General features: G+C 62.5%; 1 protein-coding gene across 3 annotated transcripts; it reads left to right on the forward strand.

Moving 5' to 3' along the window:
- Positions 1-1,008: 1,008 nt before the first annotated feature.
- On the forward strand, positions 1,009-27,435 carry TANGO6 (transport and golgi organization 6 homolog). 3 transcript variants are annotated; one of them, XM_082320766.1, is made up of 17 exons: positions 1,009-1,734; positions 2,044-2,160; positions 3,674-3,824; positions 4,655-4,779; positions 5,295-5,457; positions 6,029-6,111; positions 9,873-9,985; positions 11,425-11,601; positions 12,661-12,787; positions 13,683-13,862; positions 17,287-17,421; positions 18,867-19,376; positions 19,584-19,641; positions 22,078-22,230; positions 25,001-25,152; positions 26,180-26,293; positions 27,037-27,435. In XM_082320766.1, exons 1-17 carry the CDS (start codon positions 1,024-1,026, stop codon positions 27,211-27,213), a joined length of 3,246 nt encoding a protein of 1,081 aa, XP_082176892.1. In that variant the 5' UTR covers positions 1,009-1,023; the 3' UTR covers positions 27,214-27,435. The 3 variants fall into 3 exon arrangements, with proteins under 3 accessions (XP_082176892.1, XP_082176890.1, XP_082176891.1); XM_082320764.1 differs by having other exon boundaries at positions 1,061-1,734; positions 4,652-4,779; positions 5,295-5,496; XM_082320765.1 differs by having other exon boundaries at positions 1,061-1,734; positions 4,652-4,779.
- Positions 27,436-27,978: the final 543 nt, after the last annotated feature.

The raw sequence follows: 27,978 nt of genomic DNA on the forward strand, positions 1-27,978 counted from the left end.
GGTGGCTCTGCCGGCTTCACTGCCCCTGTCTGTGCTCAGAGGCCAGCCTGCCCCGCAGAGAGCCGTTCCTCGGCGCGGCCACGGCTGCTGCCGCCTCCAAAGGGCAGACGGCAAATGCCCGGCCCTGCGTGGCAGGGATGGATCCGTACCAGAGCACGTGTTTAACCATCAGCCGGGGCCGTGAGGAGGCAGGGCTGGCAGCTAAAAGCAGGTCCCGGCTTTGCCTTGCGCCTGGACAGGCCCTAGGGAAAGGAGGAGCAGGACCTGGCGTGAAAACCGGGCTTGCGTGCCCGTGCGTGGCCTGGCCCCCTGCCCCGCGCCGGCCAGGCAGCAGAGGCGATGCTGTTGGCCAGCATGAGAGATCCCCCGTGTTTGGCCAAGCCTGTAATTGCCGTGACCTGCCGTCAGCAGCCCTGCCCCGTAAGGAAACACAGAATAACATGCCCCACGGCGCCCGCGGGCTTCCAAACACGCAGCAGCCTAGCAGGCTGGGGGAGGATTTGCAGTCATCCCGCCTCATTACAGCCCCGGACAGGCAAAACGCTAGTTTATGTGCTTTGCAACACGCATAGGAGCTGGGGAGGTCTGGCCAGGGACCCCGAGCAGGCGGTAACGCCCATCTTGCCTCCACACGCCCATTACGAGATGGAGACGCGCCTGGGCTCTCCCTTCTTAGGCAGAATTGCTGGTTTCTCTGCTGGTTTCTCTCTTCTTTTCGCTGGGCACAGCCAGAGCCTTGTTCTTGGCAGAGGGGCGAGCCTTGCTGCAGCTCTCCGGGAATACCTGACCTGCCCCGGGTGCTGTAGAGGCCTGCACCGCCGGCCTCCCGCCCCGGCGCCAGGCCGGTCCGGGCGGGGGACAGCCGTGGCAGAAGACGAGCCCCAGGCTGCCGTGAGCGAGGGGCAGCACCCGCTGCCGTGCCCCGCTCCCGCCGACCCAGCGGGGCGGGCGGCGGCGGCCGGGCCCCGCCGCCTCAGGCCAGGCCCCAAGATGGCGCCGCCTCCTCCTCCCCACCTCCCCAAGATGGCGGCGGGCGGCGCGGCTCCTCCCCTTCGCCACGGCGCCAAGATGGCGGGCGGCGCGGAGCCGGCCCCGGCCCCGGAGCTGGAGCGGGTGGTGGAGGCGCTGGAGCTGCTGCTGCGGCCGCCGGCCGGGCCCGACCCGGAGGCCGCCCTGCGACCGGAGACGCTGCGCAGCAACGCGGCGGCGCTGGAGGAGCGGCTGCGGCGGGCGCCGGGCTGGGAGGCCCTGCGCGGCCTCCGCCGTGCCGTGCTGGCCCGGGCCCCCGCGCTGGCCGCCGGGGCGGCGGGCGAGGCCGAGCCGGGCTGGGCCGCCGCCTGCGGGCTGCTGGCGCTGCTGCTCTGCCTGAAGGAGCGGCTGGCCGCCCTCGCCGCCCTCCCCGCCGCCCCGGCGGCCGGGCCCGGGGCCGCGCCGCCGCCCAGCGCCGACACGCTGAGCGTGGCGCAGGGCCGGGCCGTGGGGCGGGCGCTGCGGGCCGCCGTGGGCCTGGGCCTGGCGCCGTACCTGCCGCCGGGCGTGGGGCAGCGCCCGGGGCCCCCCGCGCCGCCGCCCTCGCCGCCGGCCACCCGCGGGGCCCGGCTCCACGCCGCCACCGCCGCCCTGGCCGAGCTGGCCCAGCACCCCGCGCTGGGCGGCCCGCTCCTCGCCCGCCACCTCGGCCTCCTCCTCGCCGGCCTCTGCCTGCTGGGCCACGGCCCCGCCGCCCACAGCGAGGTCCGTGGGTCCCCTCTCCTCCCGCTCCCCCAGCGCTGCCAAAAACGCGTCGGGGTCCCCAGCCTCGCCGGAGCTCGCCCGCTGGCACCGCTCCCCGTGCTCCATGGCTGAGCCCGTGGCCGTGCTGGGCTCCCACTCGCTGAGCCCCAGGGCTCCCTACCCACGGCAGCTCCCTGCCCATGGCAGCTCCCGGGCCGTGCACCCTGATCGTGATGGGAGAGAAGAGATGGGAGCCCGGGCGAGGGGCTGGAGGGGCTCCGACACGCAGTCGGGACTGTCCTCACCACGACGGGGTTTGTTTTTTTCCAGGGTGTTTCGGAAGCGGAGCGAGCGCGGTGCCGGGAGGCCCTGCGGCACATCCTGGACCGTGTCTACCAGCCGCTGGCGGTGCGGGAGCTGCTCATCCTGCAGGGCCGGCCCAAGCAGGTACCCGACAGCGGCGGCGGCGGGGCCGTCCCTGGCGCGGGGTGCTCGGGGTGCATACCGCTCGTGGTGCTGGACCTGTGTGTTGCCACGCTCCGAGGGTGCCTTTGCTGCTCCCCTGGAAATGTTCTTACACCTTAAAAACCAGTTCAGCGCAGCAGCCCCATCCGCGAGCGCTGTGTGAACACGCAGGCGGAGCTGCTGGGTGCGCATCGCTCGCGTGGCGGCAGCTCGGCCCTGCCGTGCAGGGGCGTGTGTGCGTGGGTGCGTGTGAATTCGGGAGCTCTCATCGCAGCACGCGCCACCTTGGCTCAGCAGTCACATCCACTCTGCCCAGCCAAGCAAAGCGTCTTCTCTTCCAGAACCTGCCCTGTTCCATTTGAGGGGACAAAGCGGTGCTGCCTCGGCACCGGCTGCTGCTCGTGGCCGTTTCAAAGGCTGCCTCGTGGCAGCGGGGGGGAGGAGATGGGGAACGGGTGCTCTCTGGGGAGGCCTTCGCGTTGTTCAGAGAGTCGCCGGGGAAGGGACCGCATCCCAGCTCCGAGCGGGTGCTGTGGGTGGGTGCGTGCCCGCCTGCCGCCCCACAGCTCAGGGTCAGGATGCGAGGAGCAGCTGGTGCGCGGGCGGGATAACGTGGGGCTGCTGGCTCCATGCCGTGCGCCATCCCTCCGTCTGGGATCGCGCGCGATTCCCGAGCAGGCGGAAGCTGGCCTTCCCACGTGCGAGGGCTGCAGAGGGTCCGTACGAGGCACTTGCGCGGGGCAGCGCTCTCGCTGCATGCTGTGGTTCTTCCACATAAAAGCAGGGGTCTCCTGGTTAAACAAAACCCGAGCTGATATTTGGATGATGCCCTTAATAACATGCTTTAACTTTTGGTCAGCCCTGAAGTGGTCAGGCAGTTGGACAAAATGATCGTTGCAGGTCCCTTCCAGCTGAATATATTTTATTCTGTTCTATTCTGTTCTATCCCCCACCAGTGCAGCAGCGCCAGCCCGCCTCCTCGGGGTGTCTGAACAAGCACCTCCATTCGAACCGCTCGCTTTGCGGGTTCGCAGCCTCCGGACAGCTCTGCTGTTTGTGCTGTCCCGGGGGATTGCTTTGCTCGACCAGGGAGCCTGCGGGCTCGCGGTGCCACCTCCGCAGCCCAGCGCTCTGTGCCGGGTCCTGGCAGGGGTCACCGCTGCGGATCCCTTACCTGCATCGAACCCGACTTGTCCCCCGAGCCCCCTGCACTGTTTTGGTAATGAGGCAGAGCTGCTGCCTGACCCTGAGAGGCTTTAATTAAAGGAGGGGAGCTCTGCACAAGGGGATGCTCTTGGGAAGGCTGGCCTCTCTCATTAAGCCCTAATTCGCTTTGTGCCACTGGATGAAGAAGTGATTTATTTAAAAGGTTTCCCTGTCCTGTGCTCCTGTCTCAAGCCCTGCAGGGCAGGGCGCAGGCTGTTTGCCTGCTAGTGAGGGTTTGCACAGGAGTGTGCAAATATGCTCCTTAGCCTGCTCCTTTGTTTCCTTTCAGAGTCCTCCCTCTCCCGGGGAAGAAACAAAGCCGGCCCTTGTGCGGGCTCCGGCGTGGCTGCGGCGCCTTTGTGGTCAGCTGCTCTCCGAGAGGCTGATGAGACCCAGCGGGGTTCAGGCTGTGGTTCGGGGCATCATGGAGGGAACAGGCGGTGAGTAGGGTGCTCTGACGCTGCTCTTGGCTTCCAGGATCGCAGATTAAAAGAGACTGTGGTGATCTGTCTGAGACGTTTTATCCCATGAGAGGCCCGGGAAAGACAGTGCCATCAGAGCACTGAAATGGGAAACAGCTTTTGTCAGGCCAAGCTGATTCTGTGATGCTCACGCAGATTTTGCCTCTGTCTATGCTGAACTCCCAAACAGTGAATGCCTCCCAACTGCAAATGCCTTTAGTTCGGCGTACACCGTCACATTTGAGGTCCAGACTGAAAGCATCCAAACTCATTTAAGTCTGTTTATGCCTCCGTGGGGTCGCACCCTGTGTGTGTACGGAGAGCGGCTCGTTCCGAGGAGCTGCGCTGGTGCCGGTTCAGTGGGAGCTGTGCTCGGCGCTGGGCTGTGAGCAGCTGCAGGTGAAGTGAGACCTGTCCCGCGCCGGGGCTCGGCAGCCTTGCTCCCCTGCTTCCCGTTTCCTGCCAGGGAGGGAAACTGTTGCTCTCTAAAAGCCGAATCCCACAGTTTCTAATGCCAAAGCTTCCTCTGGCCAGCACCAACCTGATGACACCATCCAAGCACGACCTCCCTCCACCTCTTAGCTCATACACCTATTTGTAGAAGTTGTTTTCCACTATCAGAGGTCTTGGGCAATAATTTTTCCCCTTCTGTCCTTAAGTACAGGTGTCTCCTGAAAGATGCTTGGTTTAAAGAGAGTAATAAAAGCTAGAAATCCGATTTTTTTGCCAGAAACATCTGGCTTCAACCAAAAATGCCCCTGCGTTTGCTGTCGGTCTGAGCTGATCTTGGCTTTCTGCTGGCGTAGCAGGTGGCAGTGGTGCTGAAGCAGCAGCTGTGGACTGGAGAAAATGCGACATGGTTGCAAAGATCCTGGCTTCCTGCCCGCAGCAGTGCCTTTCCCTCGAGGACTACTACCGACTGGTATGCCCCCAGGTAGGTCCCTCTCTCCCCGCAGCATGCCGGCTCCGGCTGGGAATGCAGAGCCGGCTCCCGGCTTGGAGAGCATCAGTATTGTCGCTTCTGCTTGAGCGTGGCCTGGCTCGAGCCAGGACAACGTGGAGATGTTTTTCTGCTGCTCTGGCAGCGGGACATGTTTCCACCCTACTCTTGAATTTTCCACATTTGATTGAAATGCTGGATAACGTTGCCGGATCACACGAGCTGTTCAGCACTGCGCTACAAGGAGCTCTCTGCTGCGGAGCTCTTGCTTCCAGCCTTTGGCTATGGGAGTGCTGCAGGCTCTTGGTTTGAGCCCAGAAATACATCCCGCGTTAACGTGTGCACGGGAAGGAGACCGGCTCTTCCGTATGCGGAATGTCGTGCCAAACATCCAGCAAAGCAGCGTACAGGAGGCTCCTCAGTCTCTGCTGTTGGCTGCAAAGAGCCGGCCTGCCCCCCTCCTAAGGGGTTGCTGATCTTTATTCCTCTATTGCGGACTCTCCTTCCAGATTCTGGACTTGCTGCACATCCAGGACAAACTGACAGCGCGCCAGTTCCAGCGAGTGGCCACCACCACGCTGCTCACCATGGCGAAAGAGCACCCTCAGCTGGCAGAGAAGCACCTGCTCCAGCCCCTGTTGGCACCGCTCCTGCGGTGCTCGGAGACAGCAGGTACCCGCTGGTCTCTGCCGAGCCCCGGATCGGAGAAGGGTCTGGTTTCTCGCTGATCTTTGTCTTTCCATCAGAATTTTCTCAGGGGCCAGTGGCTGGGGCTGTGGAGTGTGCAAGCCCGGCTCTGTCAGTTGGGAGCGTGTCTGTGTGGCTGGGTGCACCATATTTACTAGCGCTTGAGTCAAATTACTATAGCGTAAGAGCCAAGTAGTGGGGCTTCTGCCGTTTGCTCTTTGGGAAGCTCTCCAGTCTGACAGTCTCGTTTTGGGCTTCCGGATGGAAGCCATCAGTTCCCCACACTGAGCAAACGGCTCTCCGGGGAATAATCCATCACGAAGTTGTGGTCTGCTTTGATTCGCTTGTCACATTGCGGAGTTTACGACACTGCAGTGATATTTAGCGCTGCTAACGAGGGCTCATCGGTTCCCACGCTGCCCCGATGGAGGGAGGGAACGCGGGAGAACTATCAGGGTGCTTTCTGGTGCTGGGCATGGTGGGGCTGCCGTTCTGCTGGAGACCCCTCGGTATGGGGAGGAGTAGGGGTGCTGATATTTCTGCCCTTTGTTTTCAGAGCTAGCAGTGGAAGATTTATCAGCAGGGACTGTGCTGGTGACGGAGGCAGAGCTTGGCAGCTGTGTGGAAGATGTGCTCAAGGTATCGTGTCTGATTTGGGCCTGAGGGTAGGCAAGAAAACTGCTCTAAGAAAGAGCTGGTTTGGGATTTTCTGAGCAGTTCAGTGTGTGTGTTACACCATGACAAAACCCAGCGTCTCCCGCAATCGTGATGCTGAGGCGAGGCCGAGAGCTGCGCAGAATAACCTTGTACGCAGCGCTGCACTTGAGGGACTGCAGCTTTATGCTGGATACCAGAGGCACTGCCTGAATCCTTTCAAGCATTTTCACCCCAAAACATTCTGCGAGGTGGCAGTGAGCTCTTGCTGGTTGTTTTTTCCCAGTGTCTTTCTGGTGTGTCAAAGTAAGAAGAGTCTGAGCAGTGGGCTAGTAGCCAAGAGTCTCCATGGTGCTCTCGTATCGTCTTTCTCCGTGAGCTGCAGCGAGACTTTCTGAGCATTGCTAAATTGCTCAGCTTCTACAGGACCGTTGTAGGGTGTACTATCAGCGCAGCTTCGGGCCTTGGGCTGTGATCGTAGAGCAGGTAACAGTAGAGCAGGCAGGACGTCCTGGTCAGGAGTACCGCTGGCCTGGCGCGTGTTGCCTCAGGCTGTCAGTCCCTGTCCGAGCTGATGCCGCTCACCTACCGGCATCGGAGGCGTGCAGTTGGTCAGAGGGAAGGGCGGATCGCAGGGAATCCTGTACGTGCTGAACCTTCAGAGGATGCCTGAGCTCTTCTCCCAGGCTGTCGTTGGCCCACCCTCCTCTTACGGCCTCCGTGCCTCAGTTTCCTTCCTGTAGAGCGTGGATAATATGGCTCTTAGTGAGCCCAGGGTTACCTGTGTGGGAGGGAGAACCTGCTGGGAGCTGCTCTCCCTGCCTCTGAGGTCTGCAGAGGGCAGCCTGAGCCAGAGTGCTGGAGCTGGAAGCCTTCCTACAGCTCCTGCAGCATTAACCCCTCGCGGCGCGATGGGCGGCAGCCAGCTCTTGCGTTGGGCCAAAACGCTTCCAAAATGAGTGACATGGAAAAGAGGGCATTCGAGGTATTGGCTGGCCAGCTCAGCCCTGCAGTGAGGGCAGCTTGGCAGGGCCCCGGGCTCATAGCTCGGTGATTGTGCAGCCAGTTGGCAGCGAGGCATTCGCAGTGGGTGCTGTGAAGCGAGCAGGTTTGTTGTGGCTCTGAGGCTGCTGAGCTGTCACTGAGGTGAAAAAGAGAGTGAAGGTGAGCTCGGAGGCATTGCAGAGCTGCGGGGAGAGGTGGGAGAGCTGTTGTAGTTATCCTGCTGGCTGCTGTTAGGAAGCAGAGAGCGTGTGGGTACGGGGAAAGGAGGGTGGGCAGCAGCTCAGGCACATGGGAGATGCTGTTAGTGGCTGTGTCCTCACCTCGGGTGTCCCAGAAATGGTCGGGGACACTGCAGCTGGTCCCCATTGGGTGTCCCCAGGGGTTTGTCTCCCCCTGCGGATACCTCTCGGGGGCTAAAGGCATTACAGTCTATCTAGTCCCGTTGGACAAGTAAGGTAAATTGATAAGTAAGGACAAAATGAGCAGCCTGTTTTGCAGGGACCGCTCTGAGCTGCACCCCGTGACACATGGGTTTCCCTCTGCATGAAGTTCATGTTGCAGCTGCGGGTGGGTGACCCTTCGGCAGCTGCTGCTGGGTGTCCGGCCGCCTCCCCTGCTGCCCTGCGCTCCGGAGCTGCTCTTGGTGCAGGACGGTACCCAGCGGCGGCGGTGGGGCCTCGGAGCTGGGCTCTGTGTCTGTCTGCCGAAGCGGGAGGGATTGCTGAAGCTCAGCAGCTCTCCCAGCCCGATCTTCAGGCCCTGATCAGGTGCTGGGGGATGGGGAGGGTTCAGGAAAATGGAAGGAAACTTGGGCCTCATCGGAGAAATGCTCTGGCTTTGCTAATAACAGACCACTTTCCGCGGTAGAAGAAATGTCTTGTGGGCAGGAGGGTGCAGATTTAGCACCTTCCGTGGAGCTCCTTCCCGCAAGGGGTCCCTTGCAGTGACAAGCAGGGTGTTCAGCAGCGCAGATCTTGGCTCTGGCGTTTGGGGGAGAGGTGGGGTCCATTCTTGTGCTCCCTGTGAAGGAACAGGGCTGTTCGGCAGACGCCGCTCTTCTGAAACCTTCCCTCATAGCTCCTTTTTCTGCCGTTCCCACCAGTATCACCAGTGCCGCGCTGCAGGCTTCGCTGCCTGCCCTGACAGCAGCCCAGCTTTCTGCTGCGCCTTCCAACCCAGAAGGACATCTCCAACCCAGGAATTCAATTTTAAGAAGCTGGTGACTTGCTTACTGGCATGCCCCTAGGCAGGCTAAGCTCTTAAATGCTGTGATTGTTGTAGTATTTTGCGTAGTAATGATGTGTTGTAATGAGCTGGCAGGCAGAGACCAGTCTGGAGGGCTGCTCTGTGGCTGCCGTTCACAATGCGAGTGCTGGGGGAGTGTGGGGCGGATCCGTCCTTAATGGCGTAGTGCTGGAGGCCTGACAGCAGCCAGATTAGCGAGGGAGACTCCAGCCTGCGGGGGATTTGCAGGGGTTTCTTGCCTAGCAAGTGTCATTTGATGCTGAGTGGGAAACCATCCTTGGGGCTTCATCAGGGAGGCTTTGTGTACAAAAGGTTCTGGTTAGGAAGAATGGCTCCACGGGGATTAGCGCAGGAAAAAAGGTCTGTTTGCATCAATACAGCAGGGCAGGACATTATCAGGAGAATCTCCCTCCCGGTCCTCCTACCTGGGTTGTCACAGTGCCTCCAGCAGGCAAAAGCTCTTTGGTCTGTCCCCAGGGCACTTCCAGCCCTGGAGCAGGCGATTGCTCTCCAGCTGCGGGTTTCAGAGGTGTGGGGAGCGCTCTGGTGTGAAGGGACAGCATCTCCTGAGCAGGTAGTTCACCAGCTGAGACAACTGGAAGTCCCTTGGAGAACTTGTGAAGAGACTTTATTTTCCCCCCTTTTTTTAAAGCTAAAAGCTGTGGAGGGGAGATAGAGCCTGCTGAAATGAGGACCTGAACCCAACAACCCTGAGTAAACCCTGAGTCCAGCTGGGCGAGGCTTGGTATTTAACCGTTTTCTAGACCGAGTTTTCCCAGCATTATGGCTTTGACTGAAAGCATCCTACCTGGCTTTTAGTTTTGGACAATTCCTTTACAAGGATTAAAAAAGAAACGCAATGTCGTAAGACTTCTGTGAGTGTTTTTCCTGCGCTCTGTGGGCAGCGAGGTAGGACTTGGGTGCAGTGAGCTGGTAACAGTGGCTTGCCTGGGAAGGGGGTGCTGGTTTCATGGAGGAGGGCATCGACAGCGATTCGGGAGGGTGCTGCTTGAGATGGAGGAGAGGAGCATGGCCCTACAGCCTCCTCGGAGCCCCTGCAACCCGCTTGCTCGGCTCAGCACACGGCTGCCCTGCTAGGGACTGATCTCTGTCTTGGAGATTTGGCTCTAGGTGCGGTATTTCCATAAAGATTTGCTAATTCAAAGGTGCCCGTTGCATCTCTCTGTAACGCAAGACCTTACCCTTAAGCAGCAGACTTCCCCAATAGCTAGCTGCTGTGTTCCTGTAGCTTGGAGCCCTGCTCTGGTTAAGCAGATGCTAGGAGAAAGATGGTGCTGAAGGCTGCTTTAAATACAGACTATGGCATAATCAGGGAAAACAGGCTCCAGACTGAAAGGAACACAGGCTGTAAACCTTCTGCCATCCTCCCTGGCGGCAGCCGTTCTGCGCAGAGATGCGCTTTCTGTCCTTCCCTTTGCCTTCCCTCTGCTCCACGCAGGTGTTTGACTCTCCTCCCCGTGCCCTTCTCTCCGTAGGTGTATGTGGTTGGAAATGACAGCTCGAGCCTGCTGCTGGGATCCTTACAGTCAGTCCTGGGAGTGGTTTTTTCCCTTTATTCCTTCGCCAAGCAGAATGTGTCATACTTACGGTAAGGAAGGATTGTGCACGGCTTCTTCTGGGGTTTCATCTTCTCCGTTCTGCCCACCTCCAAAGGACGTGCTCTACATGGGCACGTACAGAAGCCAAGACCAATTTTCTCACCCTGAAGAGCTCTCATTCAAAGTAGGCAATAACCGCAGGCATAGGCACGGTGCGTGACCTTACCGGCAGACCTGTGCCCGAGGAAGCAGTTCTCGTGTTAGTTTTTGTCTTCCCTGAAGCCAAAATGTTCAGTGTAGAGGCAAGCGTGCCCCGCGGGAGCCGTGGGAGCACAGGTTAACTCTTCGTGCCCGCCTAGGAGCAGGGATTGTGGTTGTCTGTGGCCAGGCGCTGGGACCTGGCTGGGTGTCGGAGGGGTCTGGGTACCAGGGATTTAGAAACAGGAGAAAAACGGGATAAGACAGCTTGAGTGCTGGCTTTTGGGAAATACACGATCATTATTCTCCGATCTGGCATCGCTCTCTTCCGATACGTGCAGGACCTGCCTCTTGGCAGTTGTCCCTCGTGCTGCACCCAGCTCCTCCACGACTGATGTATGATGGCGAGCACCGCGTGCGTCAGTCACGGTGGCAGGGACAGTGGTGACCAGACGCTGGCCATCCTCTCTCCTTTCTCCTCCCAGGCTTTCCCTGGGCTGCCCTGAGTTTGGGCCAGCCTAGCAAATACGCTCCCGGTGGGTTTACGCTTTGCTTTGGTGATACTGGCATGCGGGTGCTGGGGGCTTTCCCTAAAAGGTCCGTGTTGACACGGCCTCTACTATTAGTAAAGGCATCGTTAATCACTGCGAAGAGTAGTGAGTGCAAGTTTGTAGAACGAGCCAAGTTAACACTGCTGCTGGGTGAACAGAGTCGCTGCTCACTTCTCTCTTTGCAAAGGAATTTGGCAGGGGTAACTAAAACCAAAGCTGCCTGGAAGTGTTCAGGTTTCCAGACCCCTGGCACAGCGCTGCTACTCTGCCTCATTAACCTGCATCTTACCCTGGCAGGGGTTCCCGTACCACCTTCCAGTGCTCCCTGTCTCCTCCCTCCTCTTCCTTGGCACAGCTGACAGCTCTGTACTTTGTCAGGTTGGCGTGAAGCACCAGGCGCGGCTTGCCAAGGCTGCGTGGAAGTGGCTGTCCTTGTACAGACACGCTGTTCAGACAGCGCTCCCTTCCTGGCTGGCCTGAAATCTTGAAGGACCCAGATCCTTCCATCTGGGAACGCCAGAAGGACAGGATGCGCTGCTGATCCCCTTATAAACTGGCACAAATGCCTTCAGCTGCCGGAGCTGGCGGCCTGGGGCATCCCAAGGAGTGTCCGTGGTCGCTCCGGAGCACTCTTGTCCTTTCCCTCGCCCTGAGACGCGCGGTCCCGTCGCAGTGCTGGTGTGCAGGGAGGGGTGCAGCGGGCAGAGCAAGGTCACCACTGCTTTCTCTCTCCTTGCCAGCTCCCCGTGCCAGGAGATCCTGCTGTGGTTCTTGGAGAAGTCGGAGCGAGAGGTGTCGCTGGCTGTGCTGGAAGGCTTTGCGGGGCTGAACAGCAGCGTGCGCACCCTCCACCCGCGGTGCCGGTTCCGCGCGGGCAGCGAGGGTGGTGCCGCCATCGCGGTGGAGGAGACCATCAGGTGAGCGCTGGTGGGGCCGTGCCAGGCGTGGAGGGCAGTCCCCGGGCCTTATTCAGCACGTAGAGCGTTTCATGGCGTGCCTGGCAGAGAGAGCCCCGGCGAGCGTGGGGCTGCCAGTGCCATCCCACCGCGGTCTCGTCCCACCAGGCGCCCAGGTAGCCCAACGCTCCCTGAATTCGGCTTCCACCCTCCAGCCTGAGCCTGTCTTGTGGCAGATCGCGGCTGTGTGGAGCGAGTGGAATCCCTCGGGCGCGGGTGACACCATCGCAGCAAGGACTCTGGTGATGCCAGCCTCGCGGAGCCAGCAACTGAACTCCCCTCCTGCTCTTGCAGATGGTCTCTACAAGTAGAGGCAGAGTGTGGCCATGTGGGGAATAAACTGCAGCCATTAGGCTCCAGCCACGCAAACTGGGACTGCTGAGCAGTGTGACATTTGGTTTACCGAGGGGTAGCTGTTAGTTGGCAGGCACGAGCCCAAGGCGATGCTATGGAGCAGGCAGAGCGCACAGCTCCTGCCCAGGAGTGTCCGCGGGCTGGGTGTGCTGGGAGCTGTGGGCACCCGTAACAAAACCCTGTACAAATACGCTCGTTTTGGTTTCATTTCAGTCTATTCCTGACCTGAATTAGAAGAAGGTCTGCCCTGGGGTCTGTGCTGGTTAAACTGGGTATAAATTAAAATTACTCCTTAACGGCCATGGCTCTGCCCGCGTCTGTCCTACTTTTATGGCTATGACCGTTGCATGAATTAGCCAGCGCTAATCCTGTTCTTTATAGGGTGGCAGGATTAAATGTGTTTTTTGCACTCGTGGTTTCTGTTAATGTTACTCCTTTAATGAATGCAGGTTAATTAATAAACTGAGTGCGTGATCGCGTAGACCAAATGAACGGAGCAGTAGTTTGGCTCAGTTGCCTCCAGGCTTCCACTCCCTGGTGGTGCTGGGAAGGAAGGTTTCCAAGAGGAGGCCGAAGCAGGATTTCACCTTGCTGTGGAGTAGTTCAGAGCCAGCCCTGGAGGGGGTCTGGGTACATTCCTGTTGGTGACACAGTGACCTGTTTCAGTGATGAAGATGAGGCCCTCTACCAGAAGGTTTCCTTGGAGCAGTGCCATGTGGAGAACTTGGTGGAGCTCTTGTCTCACTGCCAGAAGAGCGGTCTAGCCGGAGACTTCTTCATCCGCTGCCTGAAGGTAAGGGCAGGCAAGTCTCTGTTTGGGGCACATCTGCAGGAGCGGTTTCCCTGGGTCAGGCGTCCTGTGTGGCAGATGGCAAAGGGGACCGGTCGTCCCCTTACGTGCCTGGGGAGCACGGAGCCGGGGTACGGCACACGGTGGAGCAGTCCTGCTGTGTGCTGGGCAGCAGAGCCTGGGAGAGGGAGGCAGCCCTGGTCCCTGAAGGGGTTAACCCTTGTTCCCCTTGGGCTCATTTGACAACAGGAGCATATCTGAAGTTTAATGGTGTGTTAGAGGCTGCAAATAATCCCTGTTGCTCCCTTTGATCCCGTTCCGAGCCCCTGCAGTTCCCTCCTGGCCTTGCCTGGGCTGGGCTGGGCTTTCTGTGCCCTTGCTGGTGGGTAGAGCCCCAGCCCGTAGTCACACGGGGTTTGCAGCGTCCCGGGTGTAGGGACGCTGCTGTGACACAGGTGGCACACGCAGGAGCCACGGGCAGCTCTCGGAGACCTTGGTGTACCGAGTGGAAGGTCCTGGTTGTGTGAGGAGTCAGCACGAGCTCTGCGAAGGGGTCGGGGTGTCCGGGTGCCTTTGTGAGGAGGCGCTGCCAAAAGCAAGGCTGCAAGCAGAGACGCAGCAAGCCCCACAGCCCGGAGGATGGTTGGCGCTCGGTGGTGCTGTGCAGTGTCCGCAGGGACGGAGGTTTGTGAGGGTTTGGCCTGGTGACAAGTGTGCGTCTGGAAGGGACCGAGGCTGGAAGAGGGGAGGTGAAGGGGAGCCCTTTGCAGAGGGGTGGAGGTCTGGGGAACGTGGACCTGCTGCGCCCAGGACCACTGGTGTGGTGACCACTGTTCCTGGCACTGGTTTGCCTGTGTTAACCATTGCCTCCCCGTGCTCCGTGCTTCCTTCCCGGCAGGAGCTGACTCGCGTGGCTGTGGAGGACGAGGCGGATTCAAACTCAGCTGCAGTGCCCAGAAGGAGCCTCCTGGAGCTGGAGCAGTACCACGCCGGGCAGAGGAGGAAGCTGCTTGTCCTGCAGCTCGTGGCCACGCTGTGTGAGAGCGTCTCGGACACCGTGTTCACGGACATTGCTCAGGTTGGTCATGGCAAAGCCCTGGGGGATCGGCGGCTGGAGCGTGTGGCAGACGGAGCTCTGAGCCGCTGGGCTCTAAGGAGACAATGGCTAAGAAACAGCTGGAGAAAGCTAGAGCATCCCCAGGAAAAGCAGTTTATTGATTCAGGTGCAAGTGTCTCAACAAGACACCGTCCTGTGCAGTGCCAGCAGGAAGGACAGAGTCAGCTACAGAGACAGGAGGGAGCAGCCCAGCAGACATCTTCATATTTGTGTCCGTGGTTGTGTATTAAAAGCCAAGCGAGTAGTCTGTGTGTTAATCAGAACTCTGACTTACCAGCTTCTCGTCTTTATTTTGAGCAAAATGTATTCCCGAGCTTAACAAAGCTTAAAGACATCTGCACCCGACAGACCTTTTAAGCGAGTGCTTGCTGCCTGTCCATGGTGTTGGTGCCTGGGTTTTCTGGCCCGTCTCGGCAGCCACCTCCAGGAGCTGTGGTAGCCGGGCTGCCAGCCGGACGAACGCGGCACGGCACCGCTGCCGCGTCCTGCTCGCCCCGTGTCCCCCAGTAGGCCGTTCGTGGCTTTTCTCTGGTTTCTGCTGCTGAGACGCCCGCACCGACTGGTGTGTCTGGTCATCAGGGCTGGCCTAACTGTGCTCGTACGGCCAGCGCTTGTCCATGTCGTCATGAATGGGCAGCCGCACATTTATTAAATATTATAATTCCAAAGGCCAGCTGAGACTCATTGAACCTGCTCCCAAAAAGGATTGTTAAAATCTGGCGCTTCTGTCTGCCCTGAGCCCATGCTGCAGCAGCGCTGAAGGGGATCGGCCGTCCTGCACCGTGCCGGGTCGGGAAGGCTGCTGGGTGCGAGGCAGCACGGTATTCCCCAGCTGATCGGTGCGTTTTAACTTCCTCATCCTGTGTTTTTTGGTTTTTTTAAACTCGGTGACCTGGTTACGCCAGTTAACTCTGAGTGGTTTGAGCAGAGGCGGTCACTGCTAACGCAGGTTTCCTCACTTTTCTCTTTGGGACAAAGGAGTCTTTGTGCGCGCTCTGCAGCGAGGGAGGGGACCCAGCCGGTGTCACGGCGGCGCCCGCTGGGGCAGCAGCCGGCGCTGCTTTGTCCTCGCCTGCCTCTCCATCATCGCGCCCGCGCGGGCCCGGCTCCGCTCCCTGGGTCAGAAAGTTGGGATGGGAAATGGGGAAGGATTTTGCCAGGTTTCTGGGTCCGGCCGTGAGTCTAGTATAAAAAGAAACAACCACTGAAAAATGAAACCCGGAGCAAGCCGTTACCGTTCCAGCCGGGGCTGTATTTCAGGGAGCGCTCCCTCGGGCTGGGACAGCGGTTGCAGGGCCGGTTGGAGGTGGGTTCTGCCGCACAGGGCTCCTCGGGGCGTTGGTTCTTGCTGTGGGCGCTCCGTGGCTTTGGGCATAACGGGGTTGGAGCAAGCAGGATCCCTCTTCCCAAGGCCAGACCCCAGGGATGGCGGTGGCTGTGGACCCCCTCAGTTGCACAATTTATTTTATTTACATTCCCCCCCCCTCACAACCGAGTTTCATGAGGTCGGCTTTATTCCCTTAGTACACCAAGGGTGCTCTCCTGCATGAGACAGAAACACGCCCCAGTGTTTTATTTTTCAAGCTTTTTTCCCCTTCCAAATGAAGGTAGGTTTTTTTCCCTTCTAGATTTGGTGGGGTTTTTTAACCTTTTATTTTTCTCAGTAGCTATCTACTGATAGATCACTTATTCACAATGTTCCTATTTTTTACATTAAATACAATTTCAACCCAGTCAGCTTGTGTGTCGCTTTTGTGAGAGCAGATGTTCTGACACTTATTTTTACTTTCTTGCTGTTTGACGGCGTTTCTTCTCTGGATTAATCAGCCCAGAAGGTACCTCCGCCTTCTCCGCAGCCTCTCCCAGCCGGCCTCCCTGCGCTGCGGGAGGGCTGCGCTTAACGAAGCCGGCAGCGATCAGCTCTCCGCTGATAAGGAAACCCGGTGCCTGTGCCCTGGAGGCTGTGGGGTTTGGTGCAATAGTACCTTGTTGCCCTCTTACTTTGTCTTCCAAAATAAGAGCAAAATAGTTCCTCTTCTTTTGCAACGTGGCCGTTACGCAGGAGCGACCCCGGTCCAGCCCCTTCTCGGCATCGCCGGGTGCTGCCGGAGACGGCGAGCTCGCCCCGAGCCGTGCGGTGCCAGCGCAGCTAGCAAAGGCATGGAGAAAATAAATTCACTAATTTCAAGCTCCGTTAGAAAGGCGGGAAGCCTGTGGGATCAAAGATGTTGGTGCCAAGTGTGGAGAAGGCCAACGCCAGCCAGGCGGGATCATTATGGGCTCGGGGGGAAAAAAAAAAACTATTGTGAGAAAATCACAAAAGTAGTGACACACGTGGTAAGCGGCCTGGCTCCAGCGTCGGCTGCGGTGGGTAAATGGTGTCCGAGAGCGGGGAGCCGTGGGGCGGCCGGCAGGAGCTGGAGCCGCGCCGGGGAGCGACCCCCGCCTAGGGAAGGGGCTGCTCTTCCCCAGAGCTTGCGGGCGGCAGGCAGGCGTGATTTTTGTTGTAATGAAGTTTGAGCCATGCTAAAGCCCTGCTCGACTCTGGCCGTTGCCGCCGTGCCCTGTGCCGGCGGTCTGCAGCACCGGTGCCTTCCCAGAGCCGCGTGCTTTTTAGCTCTCGCTGTCTCTGCTTGCATCTATTTGCATTTTCCAAGCTCGAGCCTTTCTCTAGCACAATTTCCTACGAACTCTTTGTGTTTCCCCGTTATTGCCACCACCCCGACCTTCCCTCTCTGACTCATCCCAGTTGGCTTTCCAGCTCCCATCCCACGGCACGGCCACGGCGGAGCGGGACAGGGGGCAGAGAAGGGGCTAGGCTGCCTCCCCCTGCCCCTGCAGTCCCCACGGGGGCTTCTGCTGCCAGGAGCAGCCACCACGGTTTAACCATCGCCTTGTCCTGGGGCTGCGGTGGACGGGCAGACGGGCAGCGTGAGCTTGCCCAGCCCACGCCGGAGCCCGGCGGCTGATGGACCGAGCTGTGTGGCTCAGCCGCCTTCCCAGCCCGGCTCTCAAAATCCTCGCCCACCGGTTCAGCCGTCCTGGCGCAGGGCTGGGGGCTGCCACCCTGGCAAATCAGCCCAGCTGTGCTAATGCCGGAGCGGTGGGCAATGGTTCAGGGCTCCAGCACCGCCTCGGGAGCCCCGGCTCCCTCCGGCATCCCCGGTGCATCCACAGTGGTGCCAACAACAGGGAAACACGAAGAGTTTGTATGAAATTGTGCTAGAGAAAGGCTCGGGCTTGGAAAATTCAAATAGATACGGAGACAGCGAGAGCTGAAGAGCACGCGGCTCCGGGAAAGGCACCGGCACCCCGAGGTGCGGGCAGGGGCGGCCTCCCGGGGATCCCCCTCCTAACTGCTCTTCCCCGCACTCTCTGCTGGCAGGTGGAGGAGTTCGTGGCAGCCACGCTGCAGCGGGCCTGCCTCAGCCCGGCGCAGGGCCCCGGCGCGGCGGCGGAGGCGCAGACCCTCGCCATGGCCATGGGGCTCGTGGCCGCCATGCTCAGCGGAGCCGTCCAGGTGAGGGGGCGAAGCCGCGGGGAGGGGGGAGACCGGGCACCGTCCTGCCGTGCCCGGCCGAGGGGTGCCGCAGCCGCTGCTCCAGGCTCGGGGTGCTCCCTGAGCTGGCGTCCCTCTTTAATCCCAGGGTGTATACGTATATATATATTATTTTTCCTTAGAGCAGTGCCAGGGCGCTGGCCGAGGGTTTGATCCTGGCAGGGCACCCCTGAGAGCCCAGTTAATTAATTTATAATCCAAAATCCGCTTCTGAGAAGGCGCTGACAGAGCAGCGCAGTCACATACAGCGTCTTTAAATACCAACGCTGCATCCTCTGCGTCCCTATGCATCCACGGGCTCCATCTCCGGAGCACAACGAGCTTCCCGGTGTGAGCTGTAGTGTTCTTGGGAATCCTCTACGAAAGCGGCACCTTGCTCGGTTGCGCCGTTACGCGGCGTCGGCTGAACTGCCGCCGGCGAGCGATCGCATCCCTTGGCGCGCTGCAGTCACTCCGGCTTGCGCTTTCATCACCGAGCTGCCGGGGTTGCTTCATCCCCAGACTCGCCCAAAGGAAAACCCAGCTGTTAATGGCAAAAGATGATTTATTGTGTCTTATTGCTAAATTCCCAACGTTGGGAAAAGAACGTTATTTAGTTGGAGAAAAGTTAAAACCAGAGTCTCGCGGCTCTAATGGGCCCCCTCCCAGGCGAGCTCCTGCTCCCGCTCCGGCGTTAATGGGAGCGACTTAACTCGGCAAATTGAATGCAAAAGGTTTGGGAGGCGGCTGCAAAGCCGTTTGGCTTTCAGTGGCCGAGGGTTTTTTATACAATCATCCAAAAGCTCCCCAAAATCTCTGCTAAAGCGTCGCTTTTCAGGTCTTACAGCCCAGATTTGGCTTCTGGGATTAGCGGTTAAATGCAATTTAGGGCAGGAACTTCTGCCCCTCGGGCACCGCAGCCTCGGGGCGGGCAGGTCGCAGCTGCCTTGCCTGGAGCTTCCTTCCAGGCAGGACCACGGGCAGGACTGAGGGCAGGACCGAGGGCACGGCGCTGGCAGGACAGTGGGAGGGATGGTCCCAGCGCAGCCCCCACGCTGGGCGCGAGGGTCCCGCACCAACACCGCTCTCCTTTGGGCTCTTGCCCTTCCCACCTTCTCCTGCGGCATCCCCGGGCCAGGCCGGCGAGGTCACGGCTGCTGCCGGCTGCTGCCCTGCCGGAGATGCCGCATCTGGGATCAGCCGCGAGATCAGCTGTCCCCGAGAGCAGCTCATGGCTCCTGGAGCCCGGCTCGCGGGGTGGGGATGGAGAGCGGCCAGCTTGGCGCGGCTGCGGGGCTACAAAAAGGCCTCTGGGGCTCGTGCACCGCTGGGCTGCCTGCCTGCCTGCCTGCCTGCCAGCCAGGAGCATCCCGGGGAGCGAACCTCCCGTTACGGCCGTGCCAGCGCTGCTTCTCTCTCCGCCACAGCTGCAATCCAGCGACTTCGCCGTGCTGAAGCGGCTGGTGCCATTGCTGGAGGAGCTCTCCCGCACCTACCCCGAGCCCCTCACCCAGGAGCTGGCCACGGACCTGCGCATCGCCATCTGCACCCGCGGGGCCTTCTCCCCCGGGACGGTGGGCGCCGCTGCCGACGGCGTGCTGGGGAGGAAGCCGGGGACAGGAGTGCAGAGCCCTGCCGGCATCCCCGGCGCAGCCCCAAGCCCAGGGGGTGGCCAGGCACTGCCACGGCACGACCGCAGCAGCCCCTCGGCTCCCAGGGAGAGGAGCGGTGAGCAGAGTGAGAGGCATGAGCCCGGCACCGCGGGTCCCGCTCCAGCCCCATGTGCCGACAGCCCGGCCCCGGCTGGGCTCCAGGAGCTCCTGGTATCGGCCTACGACCCCCAGCCCCCCGGCCGGGCAGCCGCCCTGCGCCGCCTCTCCAGCCTGATCACGCAGCGGGATCCGGAGGCGCTTCGGCTTCAGGAGAAACTTCTCCAGGTACCGGGCTCCCGCCGCGGTCCCTGTCCTGCACCGCGGCACGGAGCTGGGGCTGAGCATGCCAGCGGGCTGGGGGCTGGCTGGGGATGGTCCATATCATCGGAGCCCTCCGACCTTGCCGTCGGCTGAAGGCGCCAGGCTCTTGCCTGGCGTGTGCTGCCAGCCCGGCGTGGGGCTGCTGCCGACAGCGTTCCCCCCTCCTCACAGGTGTTCCTGGAGAACGTACAGCACGAGGACGCCTTCGTCTACCTCTCGGCCATCCAAGGTGAGCGATGCCCGGCTGGAGCAAGTGCCGGCGCTTCACAGGAGAATGTTTTTGTGCTGGGGGGGCTTTGGGGAGCAAGCGTGAAGAGCAGCAGAGCTGCAGCCAGGCTGGGGGCTCAGCATCTCCTGCCCTCCTGGACCACGTCTTCATGCCGTTCGGTTGAGCCTGGAGCTGCAGACGGGCTCTGCGCCATGTTCCCGAAGCCAGCGGGCTTTGGCTCCCGGTTGTAGTTCATTTACCCTCTGACTGAGCTGCTGATCGGCACAGACCACAGGCACCTCCTCGGTGGAGCCCGGGGCAGGTTCACCCTTAGGGCATCCCCCAGTCCCCGTGCCGAGCCCGTGCCGCCGGCCTGGGGCTGCGGTTTCAGCGCGGTGCGGGCACAGCCCCAGCGCCCCAGTTCTGCACCGGGCTGACTTTTTGGCTCACCGGTCTGTTCAGCCGTGGCTGGCAGAGGAGCCGGGGCCGTGGGGACCCGCTGGTGCTCCCTTGCGGCTCTGCCGCCTCCCTCCCCATGGCCAAGGCAGTAACTACCGACCGGTGCCGGCCAGCCGTGTGGAAGTGGAACCACGGCAGCTTTCTCTGGGTAGGTCCCCCGATCCATCGTGTCTTGTGGCTGGCTGAGGAGGGAGAGCAGCAGCGGGCACGCACCCAGCCCTGGCGCTGGTCCCAGCCGTGCAGGCAGGAGGTGGGGAGCAGCGGGCAGCAGGCAGCGGGCTGGCAGGAGAGCAGTGTGCCGCTCTGCTCGCTGCCCTCCTCCCCGCGCCGGGCTGCTGCTGGGGTCACCGGGTGCTGCGGCTGCTCACGCCGCTTCCCGGGAAACCCTCGCAGCCGTGGCACCAGGCCGCCCGTCGGGATTTGCAGGCAGGTGCCTCCGCACCTGGGATGACGCGGGCGTCCTCTGCGATGCCAGCGGGTCGTGGTGCGCCGGGTTACTTGGAAGGATGGTGCCATTCCCATGACCTGAAGCTATACCGGCGCCACCGGGAGCCCTGGCTGCTGTTGGGAAGGTAACCCTGAGCAGCAGCTGGAAAAGGAGCTTATCACCGTGCTTCCCTCTGCCTGTACGGTCTTGAGTGGGACGGGTTTGTCCTTGCCCTGCGGGTGAAACACAAATGCTTCAACCGTCCCCGGGTGATTAATACACCCTGTGCAGCTGCCTCCGTGTTTCGCAGCCCGGCTGCGGCTGTGATTAACCCTGACGCGGTTCCTTGCGGTGGTGACTCACCCAGCCCGCGCTGCGTTGGCAGCAGCACCTGTGGCATGCCGCGCGCGGTGCTGCCGTGCGTGGTGCTGCCGTGCGTGCCAGGTGGGCTCCCCACTGCCCTGGTTGGGTTCCCCACCGCAGCGGCAGGGCTTGCCGGCCAGCTGGCCGTGCCAGTGCTGGGACCACAGCCGGCTGTCGCAGCACGGCTGGGAATCACCGAGCCAGGCTCTGGCGAGGTGGTGCCAGAGGAGAGGTTGCTGCCCCGCCGGACGTGCCCGGGCTTGCGGAGGGTAACCCACGCCGGGTGCCCTCCGATAACTGGGGAACGGGGTTGGAGGTGAAGGCAGCTGCTCCTGGAGGGCAGGGGAGCTGGGGCTTGGCCTGACTCAGCGCTTGGCACTGCCAGGGCAGCCTCTGCCACTCGCTCTTTCCCTGGAGAGCAGCTGCCTTTCACCATCAGAGAGGCACCCACCTCCCGGGGAGCCCGGTGCTGCCAGAGCCCTGCCGGGTGCCTGCCCCCAGCCTGGTTTTCACCCGGCGCTGCCTGCGATGCTCCATTCAGGCTTGCTGGCTCCGGGCAGCTCTCTAAACGGACGGCAAAGCCAGTGCATCCCTGCGGTGTAGCCCGATGCGTGCCCTGCATCCGGGGTCTGACCCCTCTTCATCCCCAAGGAGACACAGCCGGCGCGGGGTGCACTTGGGCTCCGGCTCCCAGCCCGGGCCAGGCAAACCCGGGGGGTTCCTGGAGCCCTGGCGGGGACGAGGACGCGCCAGCAGCGTGTGCCCAATGGCCGGGAGCTGAGAACAGCGACCAGACACTGCGCCCAAGCGTCGCCTGCGGTACCCGGCTGCCCCAAAGCTGTGCCAGCTTGGGGACGAGCCCCGCAGCGTCCGACGGCCGGCGTACCGGGTTGACGCTGGGTCGATGAGCATTAACCAGCAGCAATTAGTGGGCACCTGCTGCCAACTGCTGAATTACTTATCTTTCAGCTTGGCACCCAACCGCACCCAGCACTGGGCTGCCCCGGTGCTGTGACTTTGCATGGAGGGGCTGTGGGATGTGCCGTGGGGCCGGGGCGGTGCAGGGGGTCCTGCGGGTGACGGCTACACCTGCTGCACCAAGGGCACCGGGGCGGCACAGCCGCCGGCCGTTCCTCTGCCGAGCGTGGTGGCACGTGCTGTCCTCCTGCCTGCCCCTGAGCCGCGCTTTCCTCTCGCTCTCCCCCCAGGCGTTTCCCTGCTCTCCAGCGAGTACCCGGAGCGGATCCTGCCCGTCCTGCTGGCACGGTACGGGTGCCCGGCGCGGGGCACGGAGGACACCGCAGCTGCCGTCAGCAGGATGAAGCTGGGCGAGGTGCTGATGCGTGTCACCCGGGCGCTGGGTGAGTCCCCGCGGGCACAGCAGTGCTGGCCGCTGCCGGCAGCCGCCGTGCCGCTCGGCCCCTCGCTGCACTCTGCCGCACCGCTGGGTCCGGGGGGTAAAGCCATCGGGGGCTTCTTGTTGTCTGGAGGTGAGAACCAGCTCCCATGGCCCTGCCACGGAGGGTTGGAAGCTGAAGGGCGCCTGGCCGGGGTTTGCTGGTGGGCAGGAGCAGGGTGGCGGATCCTGCCGGCAGCCCACCGTCCCCTCGGCCGGCAGCGTGGGGCTCGGAGGCTGCCGGGAAGCGCCCGGGCACGCAGGGCTGAGGGGTAAAAGCTGGATGAGGCCTTTCCGGCAGCCGCTGTTGGGACACGTCCTAAAACACCTTGTCTTATTCCCCAGCAGAGGCCAGGGCAGCGAGAGCAGGGAGCTGGAGTTCTCCGCAGCTGCGGAAAGTGGCAGCCGGTGTCCCCGCTGCCAGGGCAGCTAGGCAGGGGTCCCTGATCACCGGCCGGGTGCTTTGTCCCCAGGTTGGCCATGGCAGAGCCAACCTCCCCGGCTGCCTGGCCTGCCGGAGCTCTTCTCCAGGGCACAGCCGCCGCAGCGGCATCCCCTGGCCGTGGCGGCATCCCCGAGCTCTGCCCGCTGCGGGCATCCTGCCGGGGCTGGTGCTCCCTGGGCGTGCTGCTCCCCTGCCCGCTGCCAGGATGGGGACAGGGCGTCCTACGGGCCGGCAATCCCGTCATCTCCCCATGGAGCTCATGCCAGCGGCGGCAGAGCCTCTTGGTCTCTAAAGGCCCCTGGGCGATGTCCGTGTGTCCAGCCCTCCCCTTGCCCGGCGCTGCAGCTGCGCCGCGCTGGGTTTCCCTCGGCAGCTGCCCATGGCACGGCTGGCAGCGGGACGGTGGGCACGGCCTCTGCCGCGGCTCTCCCTCCTCCCCCCGGTGCCTCTGCCGCGGGCAGCGACTCCGGCGCGTCCTGGCTCGCCTGCGTATTTATAGAACAAATTGCACGATGTTGTTTCTGTTGCAAAGCTTCAGAATTCAAGAGCGAGGATTTACCCGGTGCTTCCAGAAACGCTCTGCTCTGTGCAGCAGCGCTGCTGTGGTTCAGAGCTCTCCTGCTGCTGCCTGGGGACTGCCGTGCCTCCCTCCTGCCCCGTCCCCATCCCCGTCCCTGCCTGCCATCCCACTGGAGCGGCTTTTTTCCCATCCGGGAGGGGATTTTGCAGCAGGCGCCTATCGCCCAGCAAACAGCCGGCGTGGGCAGCGTGGCTGGAAGCGCACGGCAGCCCTGTCCTAGGCGTGCGGTGCCATTCCTCCGCCTCCAGCACCGCGGGGCCGAGCGCCATGCCAGGGTTCGTGGAGACCTTGCACTGACCCAGTTAGCTTTTGCTGCAAACCCATTACGTCTGCTCTGGGTGCGCCATGTCAGACCTTTTCCCTTCTCTGTCAGGGAGCACGTGCCTTGCTTGCTGCAGGAAGGGAAACGCTTCGTGCGCTTTCTGTGGCCGTCCGGCACAGTGCCGGTGTGCTGTTGGCTTTGGAGGAGATGCACCATGCTCAGATCATCCAGCACGGCTTGGACTGCCATAATACCAGCTCCTGGGGTGCAAGCACGGAGCAGGCTGCATTCCCCAGCAAGCGTGGCCGTTCCTGGCGTCACGCCGCTGCCCTGAGCTCTCCCACCCTGTGCTGCGCAGAGCCATCGCTGCCCTTCCGAGCACACCGTCCTTTAGTAACAGGGAGGGCCATGTAGGAAGAGTGAAGCTACAACGGGACGGTCCTACAGAAGAACCCGCTGCCTGCCGCCTTGCCTGTTCCTGCCCAGCTCTTGCCCATCGCATGCAGTATTTCCCCTCCTTGCACACAGCCGGTGCTGGCAGGCTGTTGGCGTGCTGGCGGTGCAGGGGCTGGCCGGTCCCCAGCCCCTCGCAGCAGCGGTCCCAAGCCCCTGTGTGCAAGGTGATGGGGTCCCACTGCTGCCCACAGGGCTTATTCCTGTCCCCGCGTCCCGGGGCGTCCTGGGGCATCCCACTGCCTCCGTTGGCTGCAGGACACCAGTGTCCGAGGGGCTTATGGGGCTTGGGAGAGCCAGGGAACCACCGAGCTGCAGGTCGGCTAGCCCACCGGAGCTTCCTCCTTTCCTCCGTTACTCCCAGGCGAGTGCCACCCCGCGCTCCCCTCGGCCGGAGCAGACCCTGCCCGGTGGGAGCTGTGCCCACGCCGTGGGGAGCGCGGCCGCTGGCCCAGGGCACCTCTTGTGCCGGGTGATTGAGCATGCCGGTCACGGGCTCTGCGCGCCGACCTCTAATTAGGCGGCTCACACATCCGCGGCGCCTGCGTGTGCTAATTGGGGGGGGTTGTGCGGCTGAATTACGTGAGAATTTGGGCTTCGCACTTCATTTCTGTGTGCTGTATCTGCGGTCACCTCTGAACGGCCCCGCGGGAGCCGGGGGGACGTGGGATGCACCGAACGGCTCCAGACAAAGGTCTTCGCCGTGGGGCGTGTGCTGCCGGGGTTTGCCGGCACCCCGGGGACCGCGCCATGGCGTCCTCGTCCCTGGCACCACGGCGGGTCCCCACCGAGGCTCTGTCTGTGCCTCGCTCAGAGCTGCGCCCGGGTCCCCACACTGGGCACAAGCCGTGCTCCAGATGTTGCATCCAGCTGTTCGGTGGTGCTGCAAGGAGGGGCGGGGGCAATCCGGCTGCTCCTGATGGAGCGGGGCTTTGGCAGGAAGGGGCTGTGGGTTTTTCCTTGCCCGTGACATGCTGCTCCACTCTCTCTTGCAGGGGACATGGTGTTCAAGCACCGGGAGCCACTGGTCCAGGCCTTCTTGCGGGGCGCACGGGACCCTGACAGCGCGCTGCGGGCCAGCAGCCTCTCCAACCTGGGCGAGCTCTGCCAGCACCTCGGCTTTCAGCTGGGCTCCATCATCCAGGAGGTACCGGCTCCATCCCGGCACTGCCGGCCCCTTCCCCGGGTCCCTGCCTGGGGAGCGTGGGGCCATCGCTCATTAACAAAGGTGGTTCGTTAGCGGATGGCAGGGCTGGTGCTGGAGGACAACAGCCTGGGGTTTCCATAAAGGACCTGAGGGATATTTGCTGATAGCGGAGGGTATAGAAGTCATTGGACCTGAAGCAAACGCTCAGGAAATTCTAGCCCCTGTTTTTAGGGCTAAAAGCTTTATAATCAGCTAAAGATGTCGCTTGTGCAGGGAAGCGATAGCCCAAGGAAATGCATGGTGCCTGCTCCACCCATGGCAATCGCGCTGGAGGAGGAGAGCTGGGGGCACAGTCCGTACCTGCCAGAGGCACCGCTCCCGCTTAAGGAGACCTCGTTACCCTGCCCGTTATCACGAGGCAGCTGAGGCAGCGGGCTCCCGGTGCGATGCAGTTGCCGCCGGAGCTGTGGTCCCGCTGGGGTGAGCCGGGCACCGAGGTGCGGCAGCCCTCGAGCTGGTGGGTCTGTGCCCCCGCGGGAGCCGGAGCTTCGCCCCCTGTGCCGCCCGGGGCAGGAGGGAAGTCAGGAGACATCAGGGATGCGGAGCTCAGGTTCCCTTCTCCCATCCCTGCTCGCAGCCACTCGGCGTCGGTAGGGTACCGGCAGCGTTTGATGAGATGCCAATGCACCACACAGCTATTTCGGGAAGGCGCTAGCTCTGCTAATTCTCCCGGCTGTCACTGCCGGGGGTTTAATTAGGTTCCTTCGACTCTGCTTGCTTTTTATAAAGCTTTCCAAGGCGTCTGCGTGCTGCTCGGCCCCTGCGAGAGGGAGGGCTGCTCGGTGCCCGGCGCCCTGCAAAAAAACAGTCCCCCCAGTTGGGTGCCCAGCAGGGGAACGTGTGGCTGCCGCAGGCTGGGTGGAGGGGTCCCATCCTCACCCTCCAGCCCCAGGCCATCCCCACCACCATGGCCGGCTGCTCTGCCGGGTGTCCCCCTGCTGATGGCCCCGCCGCCCTGTCCCCACAGGTCACCTCCTGCTTGACGGCCATAGCCAAGACGGACCCCGAGGCGGAGGTGCGAAGAGCCGCCGTGCACGTGGTGGTGCTGCTGCTGCGGGGGCTCAGCGAGAAGGCCACCGAGGTGGGTCACCTCCCCGCTCGTCCCTGGGGCAGGGGCAGCCTCGCCAGGCTCCTGGGCATCCCCGGGCACCGGCACGGTGCTCCTCGGGGCCAGCCCCTGCCCCGCGGGGGCTGCAGGGCCCATTCCCAGGCAGCTTCCAGGGAAAGTCCCGTGGGACCGGGACCTCCAGCTTGTGCTCCCCCCGGTGCTGGATCCTTCCCAGGGAGGGGCGTCCCTCTGAGCTGCTTGGCTGTGCCGTGGGGCAGTGCCATGCCATGGGGCAGTGCCGTGCTGTGCCGCAGGACGCTGCCAACTCTCGGGAGCCGTGGGAGTTGTTTGTCACTGATTTGACTTGGAAATGCCCCGTTTTTCCGCGGAGCTGTGGCCTCCCTCCCCGCTTCCCAGCAATGAGCGTGTTGGGACTCAGCTCCCACAGAGGAAACAGCCGGTTCCCTACGGGAATCCCCGCGGCACAGATCTCGGCTTCCCCTCACGCCCCTGTGCCGGAGGGACGCTGCGATGCACCGCTGTGCTGGACCGCGCTGCCGGCGTGTGAGGAAACTGAGTCACCGGAGAGCTGGGGCTCAGGCCTGAGGCAGCGTGGTGGTGGTGGTGGTGGTGCCGCCGCGTCCCAGCACTGGCAGCGTCGGTGGAAGGGGCAGCACCGTGCCTGCCGGGGCACGCCGAGGGTTGCGTTTCGGGTTGGTGCGGGTGCGGGCGCGATGCCGGCGGGTGCTGACGGTTCTCCTGCCCGCTCTGCCCAGGTGCTGCGGGACGTCCTCCGGGACCTCTACCGCCTGCTGAAGCACGTGGTGGCAGCCGAGCCCGACGGTGCGACGGTGCTGCACGCCCAGCTGGCACTGGAGGAGCTGGACACGGTGATGAGGAGGGTCCTCTTCCCCCCGCAGGCGCTGGAGAAGAAGATCGTGGTGCTCCCGTAGCGGGGCCAGGGCTGCAGAAACGAACTGTTCTTGCTCTGGCGTCGGGGCCAAGCGGCTCCCCGAGGGGAAGGGTTCGCTGTGCCCTCGGGATGCTGCCGGCGGGTGCCAGCCGGGGAGGAAGCCGCAGCCTGAGGAGGGCGGGTGGCCACCCCTGGGCTCCCCATGGCTGGAGCAGGGGGGGCTCGCTGGGACAAGGCGGGAGATTAAATGCAGACGTGCTCAGCCCTGCACCCGTGACATCTCTCATAGCCACATGAAGCCCCTCGGTGCCATCGTGGCCATGTCCCAGCCCGTGGCTGGGCCGTGCTCGCCCTCGCGTGCTTGGGGTGGCGGCAGTGGCGCGGGCCCTGGTGAGCCCCTGGGTCCTGCGGGTGGGTGGGCATCAGCCCCCAGGGCTGGCCCTGGGCTGGGGGAGCAGCTGACAGGGCCGGTGCATCAGGCTCCCACGCGGCCAACCGGCACTGGGTGCCACGGCTGCCCCCGAGGGGAGCTGGAAGGGAGGGGGGGCTCTGTCTGCACCCCCAGCGTGGGCAGCCGTGCACCCCGGGGCTGGCAGGCAGCCTGCTGCTGCCACACGGCCACGCCTCGGCACCGCGCTCACGCCATGGGGATGCTGGAGGGTCCTGGTATGGCCAAGCCGGCCGGCAGCTCTCGCACACTTGCACGCTCGCTGCCGGGTGCCCACGGGCATGGACAGAGCCTTTCTGGGTGCCAGCCCCAGGCAAGGCACAGGGATGATCCCTGGAGGCGACAGCTGAGCCAGCT

The sequence above is a fragment of the Platalea leucorodia genome (assembly GCF_965183815.1).
Source record: "Platalea leucorodia genome assembly, chromosome: 8".
Classification (NCBI taxonomy): Eukaryota; Metazoa; Chordata; class Aves; order Pelecaniformes; family Threskiornithidae; genus Platalea; species Platalea leucorodia.

What these genes read in the sequence shown, in the direction of transcription:
- TANGO6 (XM_082320766.1), top strand. Translation starts at nt 1,024, where the DNA reads ATGGCGGCGGGCGGCGCGGCTCCTCCCCTTCGCCACGGCGCCAAGATG. An exon ending in GCCCCGCCGCCCACAGCGAG is followed by an intron (nt 1,735 to 2,043) that starts GTCCGTGGGTCC and finishes GTTTTTTTCCAG; the next exon opens with GGTGTTTCGGAAGCGGAGCG. An exon ending in CTACCTCTCGGCCATCCAAG is followed by an intron (nt 19,642 to 22,077) that starts GTGAGCGATGCC and finishes CTCTCCCCCCAG; the next exon opens with GCGTTTCCCTGCTCTCCAGC.